Here is a 15,087-nt window from a genome sequence, read left to right as displayed (position 1 = left end):
CCCCCCCCCCCACCCCCCCCCCGAACCTGAATTGTTATAAACCAAAGTAATTTACATCCTACATAGCAGCTGTTTTGGTTTCCCAACTTTATCCAAAGCAGCACGAAAGTCAGACCGGCAGGGCTCTTGTCTAACCTATTTGTTTCAAAGTTATATTTAGTTTTAAATTATCTCCCTGAACTGACCCAAAAATCCTGATATATGTTTCTCTCTTCTGAGTCAGCCAAAAACCTTGTGATAACATAACTCGCTACCATGGGTGTAATTTCAGTCTTGGGACATTCTAAAGTAAAATAAAGACTCTTGGAAGAAAATGCAGAATTTCAAAGGGGAATGAAATTAATGGCTCTAAAACACTTTAAACCCAAAGTTTAAACAATAGTTTGGTATGAAATAAAAATGATTACAGAAGGATTCCATTTACTGGGTCATACCATAGGTGACAACATCTTCTTGGGAACAACTGTGGGAGTGATGATATATACATTTACTATTCAAATTACCAAACACCTGTCAGTTCTAAATCTTTTAGATGAGTAAACTTTAACATAAAAATGATAAGGTGACATGCCCAAGACAGAGATCAGAGAGACAGCCACAAGTAGGTCAAGGCTGGTCCCGATTCTGTCAACATTCACCTACTTTTCTTCAACTGCTTCAGAAAACAATAAACAATCCAAACCTAAAGAACAGAAATGTTTTTCTCCTTCAGCAGGGGCAAAAGGAAAGCTGCGGTTCAGATTATGGGCTTGGGTAAGTATGTCAATGCCCTGCTGTCAAAAGCACAGTGGGAGACCTTAATCCTGACTTTTCAAATACAATCAATAAGCAAACAAGCTCAGAAAAGCACTTTCACACCTTGAGTTACCTATAACAACTTAAAAAACAAGTAAAAGGTACTTTCCACGTCATCATTAAAAACTGCTTTTAGTTACGCTGTTAGGTAGAACTCTTACTCACTTCCATTAAATCAGGTGACCTAAAGTAAAATAATTTTTTAAAAAAAAAAAATTTTTTGCCTATCAGTATTGCTTTATGACATTCTCTGTTATAACACTTATGCATAAAGACCGGCGGCATGCAGGATCTGTGCTAGCTGCTCTTCAGCCATTGACACAGAGGTATTCCACAGAACATGCACTGCGACAGACCCTCCCTCTCAAGCAGCAGTCTGGATCTATATGGAGAAGATGAACGTCTTGCTCTGCCAGATCACAAATGGCACCTTTTAATGGCTTTAAGATCTAAACCTGAGAAAAATTCTAGCAGGTCTTAATTTCATATTCTTTTGTTCCAGTTCTTGATCTAAACTTGTAAAGCAGCACTCCACAGAGGACTAACAGTTCAGGACACTGTCACATGAACACTAGTTCAGGCACAGCGGATGGGCTGCCTCAGACGTGGCTGTGAAACTGCATCCTTAACCAAATGCAGCTCCTAAATTAAAACTGAGTCTTTCAAATCAGGTATTTACTATACTTGTCAGCAAGGATGAGGCATAGAAAAAAAATCTGAAAACGTCATGGACAGTAACAGTGAATTTATTTGGTCAACTCAAAACAGTGAAAGGAATAAGGGATGAGGAAAAGCAGAGTTTTCCTTATTTAAATTAACACCAATTATTATGCGGGAGCTTCTCTCCCCAACAATTTGAATTTGGACACAAAAATAAGGTAGATGCTAGTTATTACTCATTCTGTGTATTTCACTTTAAGAGCTGTGTATTTTTTTTTTATACAACTCTGGGTTGGTTTTGTGTTTGGTTATTTGGGTTTGTTGGTTTTTTTCATTTACATATGCTGAACTACAAGAAAACATAAACCATTAAACTCCATCATCTGCAATTGTACATCATGTTAACAAGATCAGTTTCCAGAACGATGACTTAGAGGACATGTGCCCTTAACAAAACTATTGGCAGATCTTCATTTTCCAAGACATCACTTTCAGCCTGTGTCTATTCTTGTTCGTTCTGGATATCTTCTTGCAACTGAAATAGCAATCATGACTTGAAAAATGCTAATTGAAGACTCCTCATTTTTGTTAAAAAACCAAAAAACAGCATCTCAATTTTTCTTCTATTGTTGTGACTGTCCTTTTTTTTTTCCTCATGTACACAAAGAGTTAAGAACTTGTTTGCAGATGCACCTTTCCAAACAGCCCCAGCTCAAGCCAGGCGCAGTTACTGCTGAAGTTAAAGCACGCTTGGACACTAAGTACTCTACACAGTCTACATTTGTAACCTTGTGCAGTATTACACTATGTATATTAATTTTATGAGTATCGTGTCTTTCCGTGACCTATTTGATCCATGTCCCTTCAGTCAGTCAGAACAATAACAAAAAGAATAATTTTGCTTCATTAACATACCCACCAGCTACAAATCAACATCAACGAGGTCTGGTCTACAGGATTTCAAAAGCACTTGGGGAGAACACAGGAGAGTCAGAAAGCACTAAGAGATTCAGAAAATTCTCTTCTTCATTTTACCTAAAAATGCTAGCCTAGGAATTGAAAAAATTAAGAAAGATGGATTACAAGCAGCTGGGAGTAATTGATATATTCTCTTCCTTCTTCCATAAAGCTTACCTGCAAGATATTCTCCCTCCAAATAAGAGATCTGAAGTAAATAAGCCAACAAGAATTTACAGAAACATCCAAAGATGTTATATTGCTACATGAGAACAGCCTTTTTAACAACGCTTCTGTTCTGCTTCCTATGTAATCCCTGGGGGGAAAAAAGCTCTTATTTAGGGCTTTCAAATAGTTTCATATCGGTTGTCAAGGGCCTTGAAAAACGAAGGCAGGAGTAAGTCAAAAAGGTACTCTGTTAAAAGATGGAAAGACATACACTTCTATTCAGAAGTCAGTGCACCGAGAGCTTCCACTCCAGACAGAAGTGCCATACATAAATGGCAAGGGCTCAAAAGGGACTGTGATAGAACTTTTCTTGTATTTCCTGTAATAAACCCTAACCTGTTAATTAGGAACTGAAACAGTTAAAAGAAAAATAAAATGGTTTTCAGTGAAACAAAGTCCACTGACCCAGACCACATGCTAGACTCTCCCTCCTAATCTACAACCAGATTAGCTTTCAGGTCTCATTTGCAGAGCTCAACAAATGCTAGCACCGATCTTAGCAATTACTCCACATGAAGAAGATTGCTCATTTCTGAAAATTGCTACTACCTTTATGGAATACGATTTGCTATTCGCAGACAAATATTCTTCAATAGTTACAAGAATTTATATTAAATAAAATAATAAAATGCATTACCTGAAATTAAAAACCTTATGCACACTTTCAAGAGAGAAGGGAAAGTCAGTAGCTTTTCAGAAAAAAACAAATAATGTAGATCAAAGCCAGAATAACTACTTGACCATGAGTTCAATACCATCCTCAGCTTTATTGCTGCCATTAAGCAAAGGCTCTATTCTGATAATACATTTAGCTTACAAAATGAAGAAAACTATAAGAGCACCGCCTGGTGGTACCAGAATAAGGAAGAAAAATACTGCCATGAAACCAGGAATAGATTTAGGATTAAAATTTGGAAGAGCACCATTCCAAAATGACAAGGAAACTGAAACACCAGTTTCTCTGGTGAGCAGTTTTTTTGCACCTATTAAAATGTATTTGCATATAAAAGAGAAGAGAACAGGGGAAAGAAAATCCTTCTTCAGAGTCCAAGGATTCCTACGTTTCCCAGTATATTTTACTTTTCTACAAAATTTCCCACAGGAGTTCTTGAACAGAAGGCTCTGAATTTATTTTTTTCAAGTTACACATAAATACTATCATACCATGTTCTAAGAAAATTAAAGAAATAACAGAAGATAATTTATCAAAGTACATATTCTGCAAAATGATTCTGCTATAACCATTCTGCTGTTATACCCAACATCATAAACAGCATAAAAATTCCACTCACACACATATGCTTTCAAGCCTTCATAGAAAAATACTGCATCAGGAAATTAAAGAATGATACTACTAGGACACACTGACTCTGCTACAGCCCTCATGATTAAAGCTCAAATTCTTACTAAGCACTTTTAAACACTTCACATGGCCACGTTCCAAAGCCAGCCATGGCCATGGAAGTTATTTAATATCAAGGCTGATATAAGTCTACCTTCATTTACCCCTCACTCTCATAACAAAGAAAGATACAGCTTTAAATATTACAATGAAGTTCAGATTGTTCTGGTGTTTCGGCGTATTGAATAGCAATGCATTCTGGTAAAAGGCTATATTCACCTAATGCAGTTTGGCTAGTCTCCTGTTCCCTCTTCTGTGAAGTTGCATGCACTCGTGTACTCCGACGTTGTACTTGTACCATGCTGTGTGCACTCACACGTTGGGCACCTGAATTCAGTGGAACACAGCTGTCCTTTTTTCCATGACTACTGAAACTCCCAGTAGGCAATCTGCAGCAAAATTACAGACCTCTGAAATCTAGAAAAATGTGTTGACAATTTCATTGATCAAGGTTCTCAGTGTACTCTACAATATATAATCAAATAATAAAAGTATCAATACCTTACTAATTTTAATATATTACACTTTGGCCAAGTTAAGGCATTTCTGACCACAGGCGAGGTGGGGATTTCCCTAAAAGATCTGTGATCTACATGCTTGAATCACAGGTATCTGCACACGTTTCACATCCACAGGCCAGTCTGTTGCCCATTCATAGGGCATATATGACATACTAAGGAATGTCATACATTTCTGTAGAGCAGATGACTGCTCTTTTCCAGGTTACTCCTACAATGCACTATGGATGGGGATCTAGTGATTTCCACAGAGAAGCAGTATTTATTTTCTACAATTTAGCCCTTGTATCTAAACACTATTGCCTTCATTTAAACATGCTGTTGATAAGCTGCACTTCATACAAAGTACTGCAGACAATACTGGAAAATAAGAAAAAGGGGTGGAAGTGACGAAAAGGACAGTCAGAACACAGGGCGGCGGGGAGGGAGGGAAGTAAAGAAAATATGTTACCTATTTATTTTTTAAAACGCATGGCTTACTGCTACTACAACAACAACATTATTTTTTATAACCTCTTTGTATTTAGATAGCAGATAATTGCTATGGTTTGCACCACCTTTAGCTACCACTCCATTCACTACTCATCCCATCCACTACCACTTGCATTCACTTTTTCCTTGTTACTGCTTATTATGGTCAAACACTATTATCAATAAATAAATGCACTAACCACATAAGCCTCGATCCTTTACATACATATTTGTACTGCCTGTCATAAGCCACTTTCATTTAAGCATCTACCACCTCACTCAGGGGTCTACGTTTACAAAATTGGATGTAATAGTTTGTTTGACTCGCAATAAAGCAAAACTTACAGCATCTACAATGTGGTGTATTTTCAAATTATAACACTGGGGCTTTGTCCATTCTGATCGCACTTAACTGTTTGTAGAACAGCTGAACACATCCACATCAGACAACCTCCAGAGCTATAAAGCTTCTTCCTGTGTTTGAAAACCAGTCTACACTATTCCAACCCAGACAAGGTAGCTGTCATCTTTAAGAAATGTCATCCGTGACAGAAGCAAGACACAGTTCTGGCCCCTGCCGACGGGCTATTTCACATGCGGCGGGGAATCTCCCGTTTCCTCTGCCCTGCATTTCCAGTTAACCCACCCTCACCCCAAGTCTCTCCTCCTAGGAGCTCCCACTCTTCAGCTCCACAGGCTTCTGCCCCATCCATCTCCAGCACGCACACCACCATATACTGTTATTTCCGCAAGTGGTACCATGGGAGGAGACCTATACAACTCCAAACTCAACAGTTCACACCAGAGCTAATGAGTCTGTCTGCTAGTGTCATCAACACTAAAGCTGCATTACCTAAAAAAAATATTCATTACCTTAAGAATTTCCCAACTTTACAGGTAATTTAGGACAGACTCAAACTGGCATAAATCCAAGTTATAGCTTGGAAACCGAGACTATATTTTGTTTACAGAAAGCGATTATATCCTTGTAAATACCTGGTACTAAGCGACAGAGAACAGAGTCATTGATCACAGCCATTAAACAATCTATTACAGAAATTTTAAATGGACATCAGCTATTAAGTAAGTACCAGGCATACTACATACTTGAATTTCAGAAGGAAAATCCAAACATTTTCAGATGGATTACTCTTGTAATAATATTTATAACTTAATCTTTAATCAAGTGCTTACTCTTAGATTCTAAAGAGGTACAGAGGAAATTGCAGTAACTGAGACAAGCTTCTTTTTATTGAATTCTTTTGACCAGAAATAAATGGGTTTTCAGTAAACCCTAGAAGCTGTTCTGAGTACAGATCCTACTTTTTACATTACTTCTCATATTCCAGAAGGATTTTAAAACATCAATTGCCCCTGCATCATCTTATTCTCTGTTCCAAGGACTTTCATTTTTCAACAAATTCAACAAAGTAGCCAGTTCTACTCTCAGGAAATCTCCAGTTTAGGAAATAAGCACAGAAATCAGACTAACAGAAACCTAAACACAGCGAAGGTATAACCAACAAAGGTAGAAAAAAATTAATTTATTCTTTGTCTCAGTTGAAATTCTATCTGGACCTGTTAGAACAGTTGCGTAACATACTCTTGCTACTAGCAAGTAATTAACATCGCTTCAGCATACCTTGTACCAAGTACTGTATGAGAATACAGGTGTTACCAAGCAATTGTGAACGCTGGAATGGTTACAGGGGTGGCCACCACATTGCCAGCACGGGGGAGCTCCGTTAGACCAAGCAGAATACAGACGTACGGATCATGCAAGAAGATTGTAGCATTCCCTATGTGCCGTTTCAATCTTTCGAAAAGAGAGAGGGGAAAAACTTTCACACTCTGTAAAAAGAGGACTCGATTGCTCCACTGCAGCTTTTCCTATTAAGAAACCAAAGGCACACTGTGCTCAAGTAACCAAAACTTCCATATTAAAAAAACCTGGGAGCTAGATCTCATTAGTACACAAAATCTATTAGTAAAGCTACCATTCAGTATTTGCTTACAAACAACTCAGGCAAACAGGACTTCAAAAGGTAACCCTCAAATACAGAACAGATGGGTCTACTTACACACAGGAGCCTACAGAAATAGTTTAACCTAAAATACAGTATTATTCCCCCAAACATCTCCCTCCATCATAAAACTCATTCATCTATGCTCAGTTTTGCAGACTAAGCCAGCTTCTCAATTCTCTCATTTCCAAAAGTTAAATTACAGTGCTTTGCGGACTTTTTTTAATATGCTATTTTAAAAAGACATTACCAATTACATTAACAAATTATTGTTCATTTCAATAAACACAAATTCAGTTTAAGTAAGCTCTATACAACTTTGAGCTATCTTTTCTCATATGAAAAGCTGAATGTTACATATTCCAGAGTAGAAGGCAGAACTTCCCAGAGGGTTAAAGATACATGAGACCCAGATACAACCATTACAAGTCATCAGAAAACACTTCAAACATATCCCAAAGGCTTCCTTCTACTTTACCTGCCCAAAGCTATTTTCACTCTCAATCCCATTGTTCCCCCAAGAAATCAAGCAGCCTAGCGACATCAAGCAGCCTCATGCAACACACACACTTGTTCCTTGCCTTTATTTACTGCCCTATTTGATCATACACAACCGGTATGAATCCTTCCACCTTCACCCATTTACAAACACTAAAGGCATTCGTGTTTCCAGATTAGTGAAATCGACAATTCAAACACTCTCTTAAAAAAAGGTGAAAGGGGGGCGGGGGAAGAGGGGAAAAGAACATCTGAAATACGTCTTCTCAAAAATCAATATTAGATTGTAGATCCAGTCACAAGCTGTTCCACTGTAACATTTGCAGAATTCAGAGGAAAGAGAAAATACTGAATGCTGCCATGATCTGACTGTATTATCAGCATGCAGTTGTTGGTGAATACAAACAACATCAAGATTTGCAGGTGCTGTAAAACAACACGCATTTCAAGTGACCTGTGAAATGCTGACCTTGGCATAATTTACACTGAACTAATTTATCCAAAATGGTCCTCGCCCAACTTTGAGAAAAAAAAGTTATCCACATTCCTTCCTTCTTGCATCATCTTACAAGAAAATAATGAACAATCTAGTATATTACTTAGGTAGAATTTCACCTAATTCCGAACGTCTAATCTAAATGCAAGGAGTTATTATATCCATTTCATTTAATTCAGCGCATTTGGGGCATAGTCATTTCAATGTTAACAGAATTTTTCTTCTCATGAAATTTAAAAAAAAAAAAACCACAACAAACCAAAACATAAAACCAACCCAACTTACACATATAAGCTTTGCAAAATTTCCCATATTAAAAAAAAAAATGAATAAGGTCATTGTTCTGCTGTATTTCTTCACAAATGGAGTCAGAATCCAATTTAGATAAAGTAATCCTTTAAAAAATAGTGACATAGCAATTAAAGATAATCACCTGCAGATCATTAAATTGCGATGGTAAGTGTGAAACACAACACACACTCTGCTCTGTAATGTGCCCATTGCCAGTATTGCCTCGTTTCCCTTAGGTATCCTCATGGTTTCCTCCAAGAAGGAACTGGATAAAAATTATTTAGTCTCTTTCTTAGGAAATCATTGCCTATCTGCATCAGACACCCCAGACAACAGAAGAACTCACTGAAGCGTAACACAGAAAGTGGAAAACCAAAAAGCCAGTATTCAATGCAGTGCTCCTATCTGGAATGGGTCTGTCCGGTACCCACAGCCCATTCAGGACAGCCGAGGAGTAGAAAAGAGCCTCTACTCAGCTGAACAATGAAAGGCAACATTACTTTTTAAAAATGTTATACATAGAAGCCAGGCAATTATAATGACATGTATGTCACACCTTCTAATGGGAAGTGTTTGCATGCTGGAACTAGAAAGAACGGACCAGTGGTAACCTTTTCTAACTGGAAATTTCTGTTCACATTTTTCTGTTACAGTCTACGTAGAGAAAGCAGATGCATCATTTGAATGGAAAAGCTTCATATTTACCTAGACGAGTGAAGATCATCAGCAACGCTAAACACAACAGTCAATACAGACAGACAAGTCATCCAAATATCCTGGAAGAATTTTTTTAAAACTATTTCTATTTTATTTATTAATTTTAAACATTTTTGTTGCCCATTACTAAAAGCAAATTTCAGTACACCAAAAATCAACCTATCACACTGCAGATGTTTTCCATTTTGCTAATTAACATGCGACATTTTCCTAATGTTCAAGTACTGTCTTCCAGTAACAGGTGAGATTTGAGGGACTAGAAAAAGATCATGATACAAACAACTTTAGCTTAGAAAAAAAATCTCTCACACCAAAAGTCTTCTAAAGTTTCATAAAACAAATCTTCATCATTCACCACCTTCTCAACTTTTCTTGCTTACCAGACTGGACTTTTGCATCATTATTTGCATTAACTATGCAAAACATCCTTGTGATTCACAGCAATATCGGACATCAGAGGGGGAACTTATCCTGCAGTTATTCATACTTTTTTGAAGATGTAACATCCCGCCCCCTCCCAGCAATTCTGTCCAAACCAAATTATCTATATTGTTTGCTCAGCATGACACATTCCTTTAAAGTAACAGTTAGGAGATTATCGGTTTATCCTAGAAACGTCTTTCCAACTGCTGTGCTTAATACTAGCATAGTGATAAAACCCTCTTAAAATAGTTCTAGGGTCTCGGCAACGATCAATTGTACGCAATATTCTTTCCATTTTTATTTAGCAGTGACTTTAGTGATTTCAGGCCTTTGAAGGTCAGGAACAAATAGCAGATTTAGGCTAAATTACTTCTGCCTTTAAAAGTTATGGCAGTCTGTACATAATGTCCTATCCCAACATCAACAGCCAAACTATTTGGAACGTTACACTGCTGTTTGACTTTTTGAATAAAAAGTATTAGAAGCAAATACTTTAAAAATCACACTGCAATTTAAAATTGTGTAAATCAGGACCTCTAAAAAAAAAAAAATAATTCATATACTTTTTTTCTATTGTCATTTATAACAGATTTCCTGCAGAGATACCTTTTAACACAGTTTTGATAATAATAAAACAGATTGCTTGATTTCACAATCTTAGATGAATGATGATAACTTTTCAAAATTAGAGACACATACAAGATAAATACAATCCCCACACACCTCACAGTCACAGTTTCTTATCCCACGGGAGGCTATATCCCAGCCTACAAGACATTTTCACAAAATTTCAGCAGCAGTGTTAACAGCTTGAACCAGCAACAAAAGTAATTATTCCCTGTCTACCTCCACAGAAGTTGCAGTTCCTCTTCACTGGTCTCGGAGAATCCCGCATGAAAACAGCACGAGCGCCTCTTGCAGCGGTATTAAGGCTTTACCCTTCACTCTAAAACCTATGAGCCTTGGCAGGTTCAACGGATTTTTTTTTTTAATTATTATTATCAGGTTCAACAGATTATTTTTTTTAATTATTATTATTATTATTATTATTTTTAAGAATCCCACCAGATGGCAGTAGCATGTCTCCCCAGCAAAACAAGGAGCACTTCTGCAAAGGACAGCTCCTTATTCCTAGAATATACACAAGACTTCCAAAAATCAGATACGCGATCTAAAACACGGGTCGCAAACCGAGTTTGTCGCTGAAGCTAAAATCCAGAATTTTTTCGACGCCGTAAGAACGCGTTAACAGTGAGTACTTAAAGAGCAAATTGCTCTGTTTTCAGCAAATGAGGTATGCAACTTGGTTCGTGGCAATTTGCCAAACTAGAGCGCAGTTAAGCAAATCTGCAGAACCTGGGGGAAGGTACCTACAAATCTTCTCCTGCTTCAGCAACTCCCCCCGTTCAGGTTAGTTCAGAAACACCACACTTTGGTATTGCATTAATATGCTCGTCTTTACGTTAAAGCACAATGAACACAGATAAATACAGCAATTTAATGTCGACTGTTCAAGAGATTCTTTTCTACTTTGCCAGCTTGGGTTAAGTTCCCTTTAAAATCTACATGCAGTCAAGGGAGATAACGTGCCAAAGATAGTTGGTTTAAAACGTAACGGCGACTAGATGAGCAAAGATACAGCCTGTGCATATAAATACTAGCGGCAGCAATACAAGCGTGCACGAGTTAATAATGAAAATGCTGAAGCACGATGCTTTGGCTCTTCATGAGTGAAAAACTCCAGCAGCACATTAGCTACCCAAAACGTCATAAAGTACCAGACAAATGAACTAACGACAAATACTAATTCAACTGCCAAGTCAAAATCTCTCTCAGTAAGCTAACGGGAAACTCAATACCACATGCTACTGATTACTTCTTTGACTAGCTAAACTTAACTGCAGGATAAGTTGTATCTTTCTAGACCACGCAATGACAGATCTGAGTAGCAAGATGAAAGACTACTTCTTCAAATACTCAAACTGTCTGTAGGATAACATTCATTTCCCTCAGAAGTACGGATACGAACTTTTCAGTTATCCATTAGTGCCAATACACGTTCAGAAAGAGGTACAGATAAGCAACAGAATCCTTACTCAAAATTAGCTGAGGCCTTACGTTACTGAAAATTCTGTGTTACACTTGTACCAAAGTATACATTTTTCATGTCTAAGCTTAAACTATAAATATACAAATCAATGTTTATCTTCAGTTGCATTATCTCACATTGCTAAAATTAAATTACCCAGGCATTCTTTCATGTTTTGAATGAAAACTAAAATTCTGTTCAATTATTACTTACAAACTCTTAAGTTCAGTCTGCATTCACTTGCAGAAGTTAACATGAAATGCCAAAAGCCTAACAGCGACCACTGCCTCCAAATACATGTGAGGAAAGAGGAACCAGTTTCACCAATTACGTTCTCTGTCTGTGTAGCCCTTACAGCTTTACCAAAGAACTGACCTCCAAGCTTCTGCTTTTACTTTTTTTTTTTTAACATCCTCCCTCTTTTTTTTTTTTTCTTTTTTTAAGCTGTTGTTATCTTGACGTACAAGCTGTAGTTACAACTTCGCAAGCACAGTCCCACTAGTGGCAATTCCTGCTCGTGTGGATGCAAATGCATGGTCAGGGGTCTCGGGAGGGGTGGACGCTTTTGGCACCGTTCTACCTGACGTCAGCCAAGAGCAGACCCTTCTTTCTACACTTCTTTTTTTTTCCTCAGTATTCTTTATATTATATTTAAATAAGCAAGCTTGACCTTTTATTCTACTGGATATTATGAAGGCAGATCTCTCTCCACACCTTACTTTTTTGCAAATAAAACTGAGACAATAAAGACCTAGGAATATATACAGATAAACAAAATGTTTGTAGAAATGATAACAAGGTCTGATCTTACATAACAATCTAAATTTAAGCAAGCCTGTAACAATTAAGTTAAAAAAACTCCATACTTTACCAAAAAATACATGAACAGATGGAAATGATCTTTAGATAATTTTTTACAGCAGATTTGTTGTCAGTTTTCATTCTTTTATATCAACTTTTTTACACTGTACCATAGCAAGAACACAACACAGCAGTGCTAACGGTACAACAGCACCCCTCCGACTTTGAAAACTTGGCATGTAAATTAACTCCCTAGGCCTTCTCAGCTAAGGAACGCAAGATCAACTACAATATTAACCTACGCCTAGTTTGTGCAGCTTGTTCAGCCTTCTTAGAAAACATGATTCTATTACAAACACTGATCTGGTTATGAATGACCAACTCTAAGGGCTAAGACAAAGGAATAACGTGTCTTGCTCTTCTGAGGCCTGTCCTGCAAAGCACTTTGCCACCATATGCTGGTACAGACTGCAACCTCCGTCACATAATACTTTATCTCAGTAAAACTGAAGTACAGACAGTACCTAAAGCAAAACTCCTTAAGCACCACAGAAAGCCTTGTCGACTGAACGCTGTGGAAAGTTCTGTAGGGACAGGACACAGTTGCACGCTTCAAACTTTGTGATACAGGAAGTGTGCTGCAACACGCTCGCTCTCAAAAACACCACCGAGGCATCTTTCACGTTTCTAACGAACATTTCAGAATATGTTAAACTGACAACCATTTATAAACCCCCAAAAAATATAAAAAAATCACACCAGTTTTGCTTCAGTGATCCTGAAGGGGAATAATTACACACGTTGTATTAAGGTGATCACAAAGTATATGAGACAGATCACACTCCACTGACAGAATCCTCTGAAAGAGCAGCTAGGGGAATAAAAGGACTGTAGGCAGTACTACAGTAAGACAGAAAATCCCATTTACATTTACGAGAGGAGAGCAAAGTTCAGATATTCTGTTTCAGGTAGCATATAGCATGCTACAGCAGGTCAAACAGTCTCCTAGACAAAGATCCTGACAGGTGACTGAAGAAGGAAGACATTTTCATACGCTTTTAATTTCTAACTCTTAAGTCAGGTCAAAACAGGTATTCTAATGCTCATTTGTTAACCTGAAACTTTAGGAAGCACAGCTTAGCTACACAGAATACATTTGCTAATAAAATGTATAGAAAGTATATAAACAGGTTGCATTTGTCTCAGAAGAGAACGATGGTGCGGCCTGTTAGTCAGAGGTTGCTCTTCACCACTCTAAACCTCCTTCTGCCAACAAAAACAAGTCAAGCCAACTTTCTAAGAACAGGCATGAACCGCTAAAAAAATTTGTACTAAGCAGCTTTCTTGTATTCTGATTCAAATGACAAAACCAAGAATGAATTATGATCTGGTAAAAAATGAAAAGGAAAAATCGGTTCAGTTTTTTTTCTTTACTCACCAGACAACACCAAAGGCTCCATATCCAATAGGTCTGTCCGGCTCAATATCCAGTTGCTGTTGTGGATGTTGTGAGTGCTGATGATGGTGCGCTTTAACTGCAGCAGCTGCTGCAGCTTGTACCTGAGCTGGGGCTGCTGCAGCTGGGCCAGGGGCCTGACCCGGGGGCGGTGATGGGAAATATGGCTGCTGCTGCCCTGGGTTTAGCATTGCTGCGGCCGCTTTTTTCCGCAGCTGCCGAAGAGGCATGCTGCTGTACGGGATGTACCGCAGCTGCAGAGCCTGGATGCAAGTGATGTTGAGGGTGGTGGTGGTGATGGAGGTGAGGAGGAGGGAGGTGAGGAAGGTGGTGGTGATGGTGGTGGTGGTGACCTGCTGCTGCTGCAGACGTACCGCCATTGTAAGCCGCCATCATTTTTGCGTTGGCTGTTGTGCCACAAAGAGACATTCAAAAAAATGCCCTTTGATTGGATAACAACTGGGTCAAGCTGTCATTTGGCCATAAAAATGAAATCTGCTACACTTTAAAAGAAGTTGGGTTTCATCATACACGGCCCACCTTTAAAAACATTGAGCTCAACTGGCCTTATCTCTTCGTGAAGCCAAACAATTTGGAGAATCTCTTCATACGTGCATGAGCCAGAGTGCACGAACCCTCTTCCCCCAAGAGTCCAGCTGTGGTTGGCTACTGAAACTCCATCCTTGGGCAACTGGGTTGGGTTTTGTTTGGGTTTTTTCTTCACTTTTTTTTTTTTTTTAAATAAAAAAGAAATACAGTAATCAATCCCCCTTCCCTTCAGGAGGAGGATTTGGAGTCTCTCCCCCGGAATACCCTGAGAGGACTGACAAGCCTACCCCTTCCATTCCCACATCCTCTCCATTTATCTCCTCAAAACCTCCCTGAGCACCCAGGCACCTCCTACATAGCTCCCTCCTTTCACACACCTGCTCCCCCAAATATAGCAAAAAAAACTCGGGAGTTTGCAACTTTTCCTTGAAGGCCTGGAACACACACACAAGCACCCAGAAAAAGTGAAGAGGGACGGAAGGAGTGAGAAGAGCAGGGAGAGGATAAGGAGGGGGAGGGCAAAAGGGGATGAAAAGAAGATAAAAATAGATGGAGGAAGAGAAAGGGACCGTGCAGAAAAGAAAACAACGGAGGAACGAGAGGGAGAAGGGGCGAGGGAAAAAAAACGGGCGAGGGGAGAGTGACAAATGAATGACAGGGGAGAGCGCGGGGCCGGGGGATAAAGAGGGGCGAGGGGGAGGCTGCGATGGGG

At 38.7% G+C, this 15,087-nt stretch overlaps 1 protein-coding gene across 1 annotated transcript in view; it reads right to left on the bottom strand.

The window, feature by feature from the left end:
• The window catches only part of NLK (nemo-like kinase), a 61,731-nt gene extending 47,476 nt beyond the window's left edge, over window positions 1–14,255 (bottom strand). The window contains 2 exon segments of the mRNA XM_009707061.1: window positions 13,809–14,030; window positions 14,032–14,255. Of these exon segments, the coding sequence (XP_009705363.1) occupies window positions 13,809–14,030; window positions 14,032–14,255 (446 nt within the window).
• Between the last annotated feature and the right edge of the window lie 832 nt (window positions 14,256–15,087).

This window comes from Cariama cristata, unplaced genomic scaffold (assembly GCF_000690535.1).
Source record: "Cariama cristata isolate BGI_N322 unplaced genomic scaffold, ASM69053v1 scaffold15819, whole genome shotgun sequence".
Classification (NCBI taxonomy): Eukaryota; Metazoa; Chordata; class Aves; order Cariamiformes; family Cariamidae; genus Cariama; species Cariama cristata.
This window is presented reverse-complemented; position numbering and strand designations above follow the sequence as displayed.